At 49.2% G+C, this 13,533-nt stretch overlaps 1 protein-coding gene across 1 annotated transcript in view; it reads left to right on the top strand.

Annotated features, from left to right (window-relative positions):
* LOC144604979 (serine/threonine-protein kinase 33-like) overlaps positions 1 to 13,533 on the top strand; it is a 73,519-nt gene that overhangs the window by 56,893 nt on the left and 3,093 nt on the right. Inside the window, exons 5-11 of the mRNA XM_078419946.1 lie at positions 2,983 to 3,121; positions 4,920 to 5,008; positions 6,019 to 6,112; positions 6,218 to 6,293; positions 7,148 to 7,260; positions 9,738 to 9,823; positions 12,741 to 12,929. Coding sequence (XP_078276072.1) covers positions 2,983 to 3,121; positions 4,920 to 5,008; positions 6,019 to 6,112; positions 6,218 to 6,293; positions 7,148 to 7,260; positions 9,738 to 9,823; positions 12,741 to 12,929 — 786 coding nt within the window. The remainder of the gene's footprint in view (positions 1 to 2,982; positions 3,122 to 4,919; positions 5,009 to 6,018; positions 6,113 to 6,217; positions 6,294 to 7,147; positions 7,261 to 9,737; positions 9,824 to 12,740; positions 12,930 to 13,533) is intronic.

Genomic DNA, 13,533 nt, shown 5'->3' with positions numbered 1-13,533 from the left:
AGAGTTGTGAATCTGTGGCATTCTCTGCCTCAGAAGGCAGTGGATGCCAATTCTCTGAATGCATTCAAGAGAGAGTTGGATAGAGCTCTTAAGGATAGCGGAGTCAGGGGGTATGGGGAGAAGGCAGGAATGGGGTACTGATTGAGAATGATCAGCCATGATCACATTGAATGGCGGTGCTGGCTCGAAGGGCCGAATGGCCTCCTCCTGCACCTATTGTCTATTGTCTATTGTCTAACAACATTTTGAGTTTAGATGAGTTTAGTTTAGATATACCACATGGAAACAGGCCACTCAGCCCACCGAGTCCATGCCACCCAGCGATCACCCACATGCTAGGTCTATCTGACACACAAGGGGTAATTTACAGAAGCCAATTAACCTACAAACCTACACGTCTTTTGGATGTGGGAGGAAACTGCAGCACATGGGGAAAATACACGCGGTTACAGGGAGAACGTGCAAACTCTGCACAGACAGCACCCGAGGTCAGGATCGAACCTGGGTCTCTGCCGCTGTGAAGCATGCTAAAGTGCTGGATCAATCATTATGTCGACTATGTTGAAGATTGTCCTTTGTACTAGTCGGGATAACTGACAGTATTAACATCACAAGAAAATAATTTGTTGGGCACTGCTCACATTCTTTCCCAAACTCATCGACCGCGTCACAAATGAGAAAATGTCCGTGTTGGGCGATCATGTCATTGAAAGTTAAAGGCCCCTTCCTCCACTAGTGCTGCGATGGCACTGAACTGGGAAGAGGGAGTGTTTCGTATGGACCTCCTGAAGCGGAGAACCGAATGCTTGCAGCCGTTTCTGGGTGTCCTTGGTAACATAACCACACATTGCATGGGCTAATTGATGCCACCCCTCCATTTCCCCCCCCATAACACTCAACACTACACTCACTTTACCCCTGAGCGACTACAGAATATTTGCATTGTGCAGGGGTTTGTGGTGGTTATGTGAGTGATGGGCATATTGCTGAATGATTTTCATGACAGATACATACCCTCGGATTCAGAACTGCCAAGACAATGGGGGCAGAGTGTGTTTTGTGCTTGGATACTGTGCTCTGCTTTTGCAGGCTTCCCACGGGCATTTTCTGTGTTTGTTTCACTGTTTCCATGGTGGAGGCAACAATGCAAGACCCCCAGGGCAGTGCGTGGTCCAACTAAACAAAGCCCGGATTCTAACATGCTTCTTCCTAAGTCTCGCAGATGAAAAAGAGGCATAGAGTCACACAGCACGGAATCAGGCCCTTCGGCCCAACTTGTCCATGCCGACCAAGATGCCCATCTGAGCTCTGCGCATTTGCCCGAGTTTGGCTGAGGCAAGGAATTGCAGATTCTGGTTACAAGGTGCTGGAGTAACTCAGCTGATCAAGGAGCACCTCCGAAGAACATGGATTGGTGACCTTTCGGGTCTGGACCCTTTCATCAGTCTGAACAAGGCTTCAGACCTTTTCCACCCATCTAGACCCTCTAAACCTTTACCATCCATCCATCTGTCCAAATGCATTTAAAATATTTTTGCGTACCTACCTCAACTACTTCCTTCAGCAGCTCGTTCCATATGCCCACCACCCCCTGTGTGAGAAAGTTGCTCCTCGGTTTCCTATTAAATCGTGCGTAGGAGGACTGTGCAGATGCTGGTTTCAACCGTAGACACAAAAACCTCGAGTAACTCTGCGGGGTCAGACAGCATCACTGGAGAAAAGGAATAGGTGATGATTCGGCTCGAGACCCTTTTTTCCCCTCTCACCTTAAACCTATGGGTCTTGATTCCCCTACAATGACCCTGTGCATTCACCCCATCTGTTCCCCTCATGATTTTATACTCCTCCATAAGATCATCCCTCAGCCTCCTGCATTCCAAGGAATAACGTCCTAGCCTGCCCAACCTCTCCCTATCGCTGTGCAGGAAAAAGAACTGCAGATGCTGGTTTAAATCGAAGGCAGACACAAAATGCTGGAGTAACTCAGCGGGTCAGGCAGCATCTCGGGAGAGAAGGAATGGGTGACATTTCGGGTCGAGGCCCTTCTTCAGACTGATGTCAGTGGAGGGAGCGGGACAAAGATAGGATGTAGTCGGAGACAGGAAGAATAGTGGGAGAACTGGGAAGGGGAAGGGGATGGAGAGGGAAAGCAAGGGACTACCTGAAGTTAGAGAAGTCAATGTTCATACCGCTGGTGTGTAAACTGCCCAAGGGAAATATGAGGTGCTGTTCCTCCAATTTGCGGTGGGCCTCACTCTGACAATGGAGGAGGCCCAGGACCGAAAGGTCAGATTGGGAATGGGAGGGGGAGTTGAAGTGCTGAGCCACCGGGAGATCAGGTTGGTTGAGTCGGACTGAGCGGAGGTGTTCAGCGAAACGATCGCCGTGCCTTGCGTTCTTCCAAAAGTGCTGGCGACATTTTTGTAAATCTTCTCTGCACTTTTTCCAGCTTAATGGCATCTTTCGTACAACAGGGTGACCAAAACTGAATGTCCAAATATAAAGCTACGAAAATAATAGCACATTTTAATATAGAACCTGGAACAGTACAACACAGGACAGGCCCTTCGGCCCACAATGTCTGTGTCAAACATAATACCAAGACCAACTGCTTACACAAATTCCATATCCATGTGCCTACCCAAAGGTTTCTTAAACACCACTATCATATGTGGATCAACCCCCACCCTAAGCGTGTTCCAGGCACCCACACACCACCCTCCGTGTCAGAAAACCAGCCCCGCACATCTTCTTTAAACTGCCTGCCTCACCTTAAAGCTGAACCCCAAGGAAAACCACAGAGTCACAGGAAGAACCTGCAAACTCCACACGGAGGTCAGGATCAAAGTTGCGTCTCTGGCGCTCTGAGGCAGCGGCCCCACCAGCTCTTTGGGTGATGTCAGTGAGGTTATCGCCAAAGTACAATCACTGACTGATGCACACACACACTCTAACCTTCTCCGTCTCTCCTCGCTCACCTAGAAAGTCTACCTGGTCATTGAGTTCTGCAAACTCGGGGAGTTGAAGGGGATTCTGGCAGAGAAAGGCCACTTGAGTGAGTCGGAAACCAAGCACATCATCACCAGCTTGGCCAGCGCTATCTTTTACCTCCACAGAAATGGTAAGATGCCCTGGACACTAACAGTCATAGTAGCCTTGTCGTCATCACTGTAGTTCCTCGATGTTTACCATTATTATTCACAGAGAAGTTGTGTGATTTCATTAACCGAATCCACCTACAGTATATTTGTCGTTTGGCTCTCTCTCAAGAAAGCGGGCAGCTTTTACCTCATTTTAACTTTTAGTTTAGTTTAGTTTAAAGATACAGCTTGGAAACAGGCCCTTTGGCTCACTGAGTCCATGCTGGCCATCCACCACCCACTCACACAAGTTCTATGTTATCCCACATTCTCATCCACTCCCTGCACACTGGGGGGCAATATACAGGGGGCCAATTAACCTACACACCCGCACATCTTGGGAATGTGGGTGGAAACCGGAAAACGTGGAGGAAACCCACGCGGTCACAGGGAGAACGTACAAACCCCACACAGACAGCACCCAAGGTCAGGATCGAACCCGGGTCTCTGGCGCTGTGAGGCAGTGGCTCTACCAGCTGCACCATTGGGACACCCTATCGTTTTCTTAAACAATGTGTAAAGGTCCATCTTTCAAAAGGTGATGTGTGTGTGTGTGTGTGTGTGTGTGTGTGTGTGTGTGCATGCATGAAGGTGTGTGTGAGTATATATGTGACAGGGTTTGTGTACGTGCATGCGGGCGAGTGCATGTGTATGTGTGAAGGTTTGTGCGTGTGCGGGTCTGTGTGTGTGCGTGAGTGCACGTGTATGTGTGAAGGTTTGTGCGTGTGCGAGTCTGTGTGTGTGCGTGAGTGCACGTGTATGTGTGAAGGTTTGTGCGTGTGCGTGTGCGAGTCTGTGTGTGTGCGTGAGTGCATGTGTATGTGTGAAGGTTTGTGCGTGTGCGTGTGTGAGTCTGCGTGTGAGTGCATGTGTATGTGTGAAGGTTTGTGCGTGTGCATGTCTGTGTGTGTGCGTGAGTGCGTGTGTGAGTCTGTGTGTGTGCGTGTGAATGCATGTGTACGTGTGAAGGTTCGTGCGTGTGCGTGTCTGTGTGTGTGCGTGTGAGTGCATGTGTATGTGTGAAGGTTCGTGCGTGTGCATGTGCGTGTGTGTGAGTGTTTGAGCAAAGAACACAAGCCAAACAACTAGTGTCTATGTTTAGACGGTGATCAGCCATAAATGTGCAGATTGCCCCCAAAAGTGCAGTGCTCCCATTCTTCTGGCTCCGTTCCACTCTGGCCCTCTCATTGTTTTACCGACCTCCCCACCATCGAAGGGAGTCAACACTTCAAAAAGGGCAGCCAGCAACAACAAGGACCCACACCACACCACCCTGGCTACAGTCTCGTTTTACTCCTGCCGTTTGGAAAAGCGTACAGGAGCCTGAAAACTGTAACGTCCAGGTTCAGGAGCAGCTTATTCCCAACAGCCATCAGGCTATTAAACACTACGGACTCCAACTAAACTCTGAACTACTAACTGCCTGGGATGCACTAGTTTAGTTTAGTTTAGTGTAGTGTATTGTCACGTGTACTGAGGTACAGTGAAAGGCTTATGTTGTGTGCTAACCAGTCAGCGGAAAAGCAATACATGATTATAATCGAGCCATCCAGTGTACAGTGAGATAGAGACTTCGGGCTTTGCTTTGTCTTTTGCACGAATTGTTTCTATTTTAATTTATTTAACTCTATTTTTAACGTTTGTTTATTATATTATCTCTTGAGTACTGAGTTTATAAACCTGCCGTGCTGCTGCAGGTAAGGGTTTCATTGTTCCGTTTCAGTACATATAACAATTAATCTTGATCTTGACCGTGGTTGTGTTTATTCCCTTCCTCAGATATTATTCACAGGGATCTGAAGCTGGAAAACATTCTCGTGAAGGGTAATGATAACAGAGAGGATGAAGAACTGAAACTCAACATCAAAGTAAGTCTGCAGTTTAGAGAGGAACTGCAGATGCCGGTTTAAACCAAAGATAGGCGCAAAAGGATGGAGTGCCTCAGCGGGTCAGGCAGCATCTCTGGAGAGAAGGAAGAGATGACTTTTCGGGTCGAGACCCTTCTTCAGACTGAGAGTCAAAGGATGCCCCTGACTCTCAGTCTGAAGAAGGGTCTCGACCTGAAACGACACCTATTCCTTCTCTCCAGAGATGCTGCCCGACCCGCTGATTCACTCCAGCCTATTGTGTCTATCGATGTGTCCGACAGATGGTGTAACCCTCTCCTACACAGACTTCCCATTCACCCCTCCATCTAAGCACAACACAATGGGCTGGAATTGGCCAGACTGTAATAGGAACAAAATATCCTGGAAGCTGTCCGCGGGTCAGGAATCATCTGTGGGGAGTAAATGTACCAGAATGATGCCTGGGATAGTGGCCATTAGCTACAGGGGGAAGTTGGACAGGCTTGGATTGTTTTAGTCTCAAGGGTCCCGATCCAAAACTTCACCACATCACCTTTCCACGTTCTCCAGAGATGCGACCTGACCAGCTGAGTTACTCCAGCACTTTGTGTCTTTTTTGTGTGAACCAGCCCCTGCAGTTCCCCGTTTCTCCAATATTCTCTGATTACTGTCACGGTGGCGCAGCGGTAGAGTTGCTGCCTTACAGCGAATGCAGCGCCGGAGACTCAGGTTCGATCCTGACTACGGGCGCCGTCTGTACGGAGTTTGTACGTTCTCCCCTTGACCTGCGCGGGTTTTCTCCGAGATCTTCGGTTTCCTCCCACACTCCAAAGACGTACAGGTTTGTAGGTTAATTGGCTGGGCAAATGTAAAAATTGTCCCTAGTGGGTGTAGGATAGTGTTAGTGTGTGCGGGGATCGCTGGGCGGTGCGGACCCGGTGGGCCTGTTTCTGCACTGTATCTCTAAATCTAAAATCTACTTGGTGTCTATTTTTTCATGCTGTCACCAGGCTTTGCTCTTCTCCCCACAGGTGACTGATTTTGGTTTGTCCGTGTTGAAGGATGGAGCGGGAGTCGGCAGCGAGTCCATGTTGCAGGACACGTGTGGCACGCCGTTATACATGGGTACAGGGCTGGACCTTTAACCACGTCACACGGTGGGAGGCCATCATTGAGCTGCCGTTTGTGTCTGCGCTCGACATCGCTAACGCTTGTCCTCTTATTCAACAGCCCCGGAGATCATCAACAACTACGACTATAGTCAGCAATGCGATCTCTGGAGCATTGGCATCATCATGTACACTCTGTACGTACCCAACCCATAGATTGTCGAGGGGGTTTTGTGTTAGTCCTTAACTAGGGGGGCAGCACAGTGGCGCAGCGATAGAGTTGCTGCCTCACAGCACCAGAGGTCGCGGGTTCAATCCTGACCTTGGACGTTTGCACGTTCTCCCTGTGACCGCATGGGTTTCCTCCGGGCGCTCCCGTTTCCTCCCACATCCCAAAGACGCGCGGGTTTGTGGGTTAATGGGCTTCTGTAGCGTGTCCCTAATGTGCAGGATGGAATCAGTGTGAACTGGAGATCGCTGGTCAGCATAAACTTGGTGGGCCGAAGAGCCTGTTTCCACGCACTATCTTTAAACTAAACTAAATTAAACTAATGTGACGTAAATATGTCCAGGAGAAAATGTAATCTAAATAACCAGTTTCTGCACAAAGCATGCTCACTGCTCTCCGAACTATCAGAGCAAGCAGTCCTTACATCCAGGAAATAATGTTGAAACATGGAAATGCAAGATGTTAGTTTACACAAAAGGACACAAAACTGTTTAGAGTTACAGCACGGAAACAGGCCCTTCGGCCCACGCCGACCATCAATCACTCTGACACACTAGTTCTGTGTTGTTCCACTTCCTCACCCAGTCCCTACACTCCAGGGGCAATTTACAGAGGGGCAGCTAACCTACAGACCCCCACATCTTTGGGATGTGTGAGGAAACCGGAGCACCCGGAGAACGTGCAAACTCCACACAGACAGCACCCAAGGTCAGGATGGAACCTAGGTCTCTGGCGCTGTGAGGCAGCAGCTCTAACGCTGCGCCACTGATGAGTGGTGAGGGTACAATAATCGGAACTCCCGATGTGACTTTGTTTTTCAAGGCTGTGTGGCCGAGCTCCCTTTACAGCTACAACCTCAGAGAAACTGTACCAGGAAATCAAGAACGGAGAGCTGGATTTTGCCCATTGGTCTCTGAAGTCACTCAGCGAGAACGGTAAGATGCTGCAATGCACTGGCTTTGCAAACGGGCTCCCTGCAAGCTGCCGGATGAGGAGAGGCCACGCTGCCCAGATTTGTCACCAGTTCGGATGAAACGTTATTTGACACAAAAGAGTTTAGAAACACAGCGTGGAAACATGCCCGTTGGTACACTGAGCCCACGCTGATCATCAGGCTTCTGAACGGCCCTTCCATAAGCTAGGACACTGTCCACTTCACCTCTACCCCATTGCGGACATTGTCTCTGGAACTGATGCGCTACAATGCTGAGAACTATAGTCTGCACTCTGCCTATTGATTGCCTTGACTGAAAGACACAACATGGAATCAGGCCCGTTAGCCTGCCATCCACACTGACCACCGATCACCCATTAGCACTGGTGTCCCACTTTTGCATCCACTCCCTACATACACTCGAGGGGTAATTTACCAATTAACCTATAAACCAGCATGTCCTTGGGCTGTGGGAGGAAACCAGAGCACCCCGAGGAAGCCCACGCGGTCTCAGGGAGAACGTGCAAACTCCGCACAGACAGCACCCGAGGTCAGGATCGCGCCCAGGTCTCTTGTGCTGTGAGGCAGCAGCTCTACCATCTGCACCACTGTTCGACTCTTATTCGGATCGACTCTTATTCGGCGGGAGTTCGGCTTGACTGTGCATCGATCCTTGGACAGCATGCCAGACAAATCTTTTCATTGTCGCACGCTGCACGTGACAATAAAAAGCAAGTTCTATTGGCCCACATGGAAGAATTGCTCTAATGTACAGGAGGTGTTCTAAGGAGGTTCGGCATGTCCACAACAACCCTCACCAACATCTACTGATGCAGCGTAGAAAGCATTTTTAATCGGGATCAGCAAGGTTTGGAACAGTTCCAACCAAGACCGCACGAAGTTACAATATTGTGGGTTTATCATATCATATCATATATATACAGCCGGAAACAGGCCTTTTCGGCCCACCAAGTCCGTGCCGCCCAGCGATCCCCGTACATTAACACTATCCTACACCCACTAGGGACAATTTTTACATTTACCCAGCCAATTAACCTACATACCTGTACGTCTTTGGAGTGTGGGAGGAAACCGAAGATCTCGGAGAAAACCCACGCAGGTCACGGGGAGAACGTACAAACTCCTTACAGTGCAGCACCCGTAGTCAGGATCGAACCTGAGTCTCCGGCGCTGCATTCGCTGTAAAGCAGCAACTCTACCGCTGCGCTACCGTGCCGCCCTAGTCCACCCCGCAAACCAATATCCCTTCCATTTACTCCATCTACACTTCATACGGCTTCAGCAAGGCACCACCATAATGAACCCTTCTTCCTCCTTCCCTTCCTTCCCCCCCCCCCCCCCCCCCCCCACTCGTCTACTCTCTCCCATCAGGCAAGAGGTACGGAAGTGTGAAAACACACACCTCCAGATTCAGGGACAGTTTCTTCCCAGCTGTTATAGAGTGATACAGTGTGGAAACAGGCCCTTCGGCCCAGCTTGCCCGCGCCGGCCAACAATGTCCCAGTTACACTAGTCCTACCTGCCCGCGTTTGGTCCGTATCCCTCCAAACCTGTCCTATCCATGTACCTGCCTTAATTACCTCCTCTGGCAGCTTCGAAGGTATTTATTCACAAAATGCTGGAGTGACTCAGCAGGTCAGGCAGCATCGCAGGAGAGAAGGAATGGGTGACGTTTCTGGGTCGAGACCCTACTTCAGACCCGAAACGTCACCCATTCCTTCTCTCCTGAGATGCTGCCTGACCTGCTGAGTTACTCCAGCATTTTGTGAATAAATACCTTCGATTTGTACCAGCATCTGCAGTTATTTTCTTATATATCCTCTGGCAGCTTGTTTCATACACCCATCACCCTTTGTGTGAAAAAGTTACCCCTTAGATTCCTATTAAATCTTTTCCCCTTCACCGTAAACCTACGTCCTCTGGGCCTCGATTCCCCGACTCTGGGCAAGAGACTCTGTGCAACTACCCGATCTATTCCTCTCATGATCTTACATACCTCAATAAGATCCCCCCTCATCCTCCTGCGCTCCAGGGAATAGAGACCCAGCCTACTCAACCTCTCCCTATAGCTCAGAACCTCTAGTCCTAGCAACATCCTTGCAAATCTTCTCTGTACCCTTTCCAGCTTGACAACATCTTTCCTGTAACATGGTGCCCAGAACTGAACACCAGGCAACTGAACACCAGGCAACTGAACCGTCCTCTCACCAACTCGAGCGTGGCCCTGACCTCCCATCTACCTCATTGGAGACCTTCACACTAACTTTAATCAGACTTTATCCTACATGGTGGGCGGCTTGATTGTAATCATGTATCATCTTTTTGCCGACTGGCTAGCACACGACAAACAACTTCACACTGTACCTCAGCACACGTGACAATAATAGACCAGACAAAACTAAGCAAAGTTTAGCTCAACAGGAATAATACATTGCATTATGGATTTCCTTTGGACAGGTCACTGTGTGTTAAAAAGGCTTTTGACAGTAGATCCAGCTCACAGGATGACAGCGAGTGAACTGCTAAATCACCACTGGATAACGGTGAGTACTGACCAACATGTTATTGTGTAATGTTAAACGATCCAGTGGTGCAAACCCACACTGCTTATCCAACTGGGTGCCATCAAGTTGGTGTCACGGTGCTGGTTCTCTTTGATCTCAAGTGTTTTTCATTTCCAATTATTATTATATTTCTGTGGGACATCGATCCATTTTGTCAAAGTGGATTTGGGCTGAAAATAGAAGTCGGGGGTGACGGGGAAGGTGAGGGGTAAGAGAGACTGGGAGTCCAGGGAAAGTGGGGGTGGAGGGGGCAGACAAGGGCAGAGAGGAGGGGGGGGGGGCAGAGGGAAGAGGGAGAGGTGCAGGCAGATAGGGGTGGTCTTGGCATCACGTTCGGCACAGACATTGTAGACCGAGGGGACTGTCGTATGTTGAAAGGCTGGAGCAATTAGGCTTGTATACACTGGAATTTAGAAGGATGAGGGGGGATCTTATTGAAACATATAAGATAATTAGGGGATTGGACACATTAGAGGCAGGGAACATGTTCCCAATGTTGGGGGAGTCCAGAACAAGGGGCCACAGCTTAAGAATAAGGGGAAGGCCATTTAGAACGGAGATGAGGAAGAGCTTTTTCAGTCAGAGAGTGGTGAAGGTGTGGAATTCTCTGCCTGAGAAGGCAGTGGAGGCCAGTTCGTTGGATGCTTTCAAGAGAGAGCTGGATAGAGCTCTTAAGGATAGCGGAGTGAGGGGGTATGGGGAGAAGGCAGGAACGGGGTACTGATTGAGAGTGATCAGCCATGATCGCATTGAATGGCGGTGCTGGCTCGAAGGGCTGAATGGCCTCCTCCTGCACCTATTGTCTATTGTCTATTGTCTGTACCGTTTTATGTTTCTAGTGCAACAATTATTGGTCCTTCGAAGGTATTTATTCACAAAATGCTGGAGTAACCCAGCAGGTCAGGCAGCATCTCAGGAGAGAAGGAATGGGTGATGTGTCAAACGTCACCCATTCCTTCTCTCCTGAGATGCTGCCTGACCTGCTGAGTTACTCCAGCATTTTGTGAATAAATACCTTCGATTTGTACCAGCATCTGCAGTTATTTTCTTATACTAATTATTGGTCCTTAATGCATCCGAGACAGTTTGTAGCTCCTGGTTTAGTCGGTGTGTGCAGTGTTTAAGAGCCTGATGGGTGCCGGGAAGAAGCTGTTGATGAACCTGGTGGTCTCGGTTTTTAGGCTCCTGTACCTTCTTCCCGATGGCAGTGGTGAGATGGGAACGCGGCCAGGGCGGTGTGGGTCTCTGATGATGCTGGCTGCCTTTTGGCAGGATGGCTGCTCTCTTCATCCAGTACATTAAGCAAACAATTAAATAGCCTCAGTACGTAGGGGTTTAAAAAATCACAGTCACATCCAATTGCCGAGGAACAGATGTAGGCGAGGAGGGGGGTGTTTATTAGCAGATCAGTGGACAAAGGCTAGAGACGAAAAGGAAACAAAAGGGTGTCAGATGAGGAGAGAAGAGGAGTGGAAAGTAAGGCCAGAGGGAGGGATATGGATGGAAGGGGATTTTGCGGAGGGGTGGGATAGTGGGAAAAATGGGTGTGCGCCAGGATGGGACATAGGGAAGAGAGGGCCGAGAAAGGGATGGAGGGATCGATTTCCCAAGGACCCAAAACTATTTGAAATGAAAAACACTTGATATCAAGAACCTAGCAACGTTACACCTACTTAGTTTTAGTTTTAGAGATACAGCGCAGAAACAGGCCCTTCGGCCCACCGAGTCCGCACCGACCCCCCACACACTATCCCACACACACCAGGGACAATTTACATTTATACCAATCCGAAACTGGAGAATTCAATGCTCGTACCGTTGTGTTGGGAGCTACCCAAGTGGAATACGAGGTGCTGTTCCTCCAGTTTATGTGTGGCCCCACTCTGGCAATGGAGGAGGCCCAGGGCAGAAACGTCAGTGTGGGAATGGGAAGGGGCGTCAAAATGGTTGGCAACCATTGATGTTAGCACGGCACAGCGGTGCAGCGGTAGAATGGCTGCATCACAGCACCAGAGACGCAGGTTTGATCCCGACCTTGGGTATCGTCTGTGTGGAGTTTGTACGTTCTCCCTGTGACCATGTGGGTTTCCTCCGGGTGCTCCGGTTTCCTCCCACCAGAGATGCAGGTGGTTGTAGGTTGTAGGTTAATTGGCTCCTGTAAATTGCTCCATAGTGTGCAGAATAGAACTAGTATGGATGGGTGATCGTTGGTCGGCACGGACTCGGTGGGCCGAAGGGCCTGTTTCTGCGCTGTTTCTCTAAAACTAAGTCGGTGCAACGGTGCTGGGTTCTCAAGTGTTTTTCATTTCAAATTATTATTACGTTTCCTCGCGACATCGATCCTCAGTGGACTCAATTGGCTGAATGGTCTGTTTCCACACTGTATCTGTAAACTAAACTAAACATTGTTCTGATTTATTTGGTCAGCACTCAAACTGAAGATTCTCACTGCATTGCGGTAGTAGACAAGACAATAACAAACCCGAACCATAGCTACTTTCACCAGCTCCATTCCGAACAGTACCAATATCGAGGTATCGAGCAAAGATATGAGGGGAACAAGATAGGCCACTCGACCCAAAAACCATAGCGTGTCACGGCGCCATTTTAGTCGGCAGAAACTTGCAGACACGTTGAAAAAGAAGAATAACAAAAATCTGTGAATTGATAGATGAGATATATTCTGCATTTTGTTGGTATCATCACACATACTGTTCCCCCAAAACACTGATTACACTGCGAGAGTCTTAACAGACGGCGGGTTTTGCTTACTAAAATGGCTCCTATGCGTACTACACTTCAGTATAGGCGATTTCAACGGAGTGGTCCATCTTGTTCCTCCAGTATCTTTGGTATCGAGGGCTATTTGGCAGAGTTTAATTTCCATCGTTTCCAGGGAGATGCCAGTAAGGAGAGACCCAAAAATGTGCTCGAAATGATGAAGCAATGGAAGTTGGACTCGAACAGCGAGAGTGAGGAGATGGTCGAAGAGAACGGAGTGGATCCGGACAAGGACGCGGCATCTTCAGCGGAAAGCACCAAGGCCCAGTTGAATCCTGATAAACTACACCCTGTTGCCACAAAGGTAATTACTTTAAAGGACCATTGAATAATGCAGCAACAGGGAACGTGGATAGATGCTGGCTTACAATAGAAGGCACAAAGTGCTGGAGTAGCTCAGCTTGGTCAGGCAGCATCTCTGGAGAACGCGGACAGGTGACGTTTCGGGTCGGAAGCCTACTTCAGACTGAGAACGACCCGCTGAGCTACTCCAGCACTTCGCCCCTCTCCTCCACCATTAAAGAATGGCCGAGTAGATTGATTGAAACGTATGGGCCCTTCAGCCCACTGGGCCCACACTGACCATCGATCTCCCGTTCACACCAGTTCTATGTTATCCCATTTTCTCGTCCACTCACTACGCACCAGGGGCAATTTTACAGAGGGCCGATTAATCTACAAACCTACACATCTTTGGGAAGTAGGTGGAAACCGGAGCACCCGGAGGAAACCCACACTTTCACGGGGAGATCATGCAAACTCCACACGCAGGCTTGTATACACTGGAATTTAGAAGGATGAGAGGAGATCTTATCGAAACGTATAAGATTATTAAGGGGTTGGACACGTTAGAGGCCGGAAACATGTTCCCAATGTTGGGGGAGTCCAGAACCAGGGGCCACAGTTTA

The sequence above is a fragment of the Rhinoraja longicauda genome, chromosome 23 (genome assembly GCF_053455715.1).
Source record: "Rhinoraja longicauda isolate Sanriku21f chromosome 23, sRhiLon1.1, whole genome shotgun sequence".
NCBI lineage: Eukaryota > Metazoa > Chordata > Chondrichthyes > Rajiformes > Arhynchobatidae > Rhinoraja > Rhinoraja longicauda.
The sequence above is the reverse complement of the archived record's forward strand: the minus strand, read 5'-3'. Positions and strand labels throughout refer to the sequence as shown.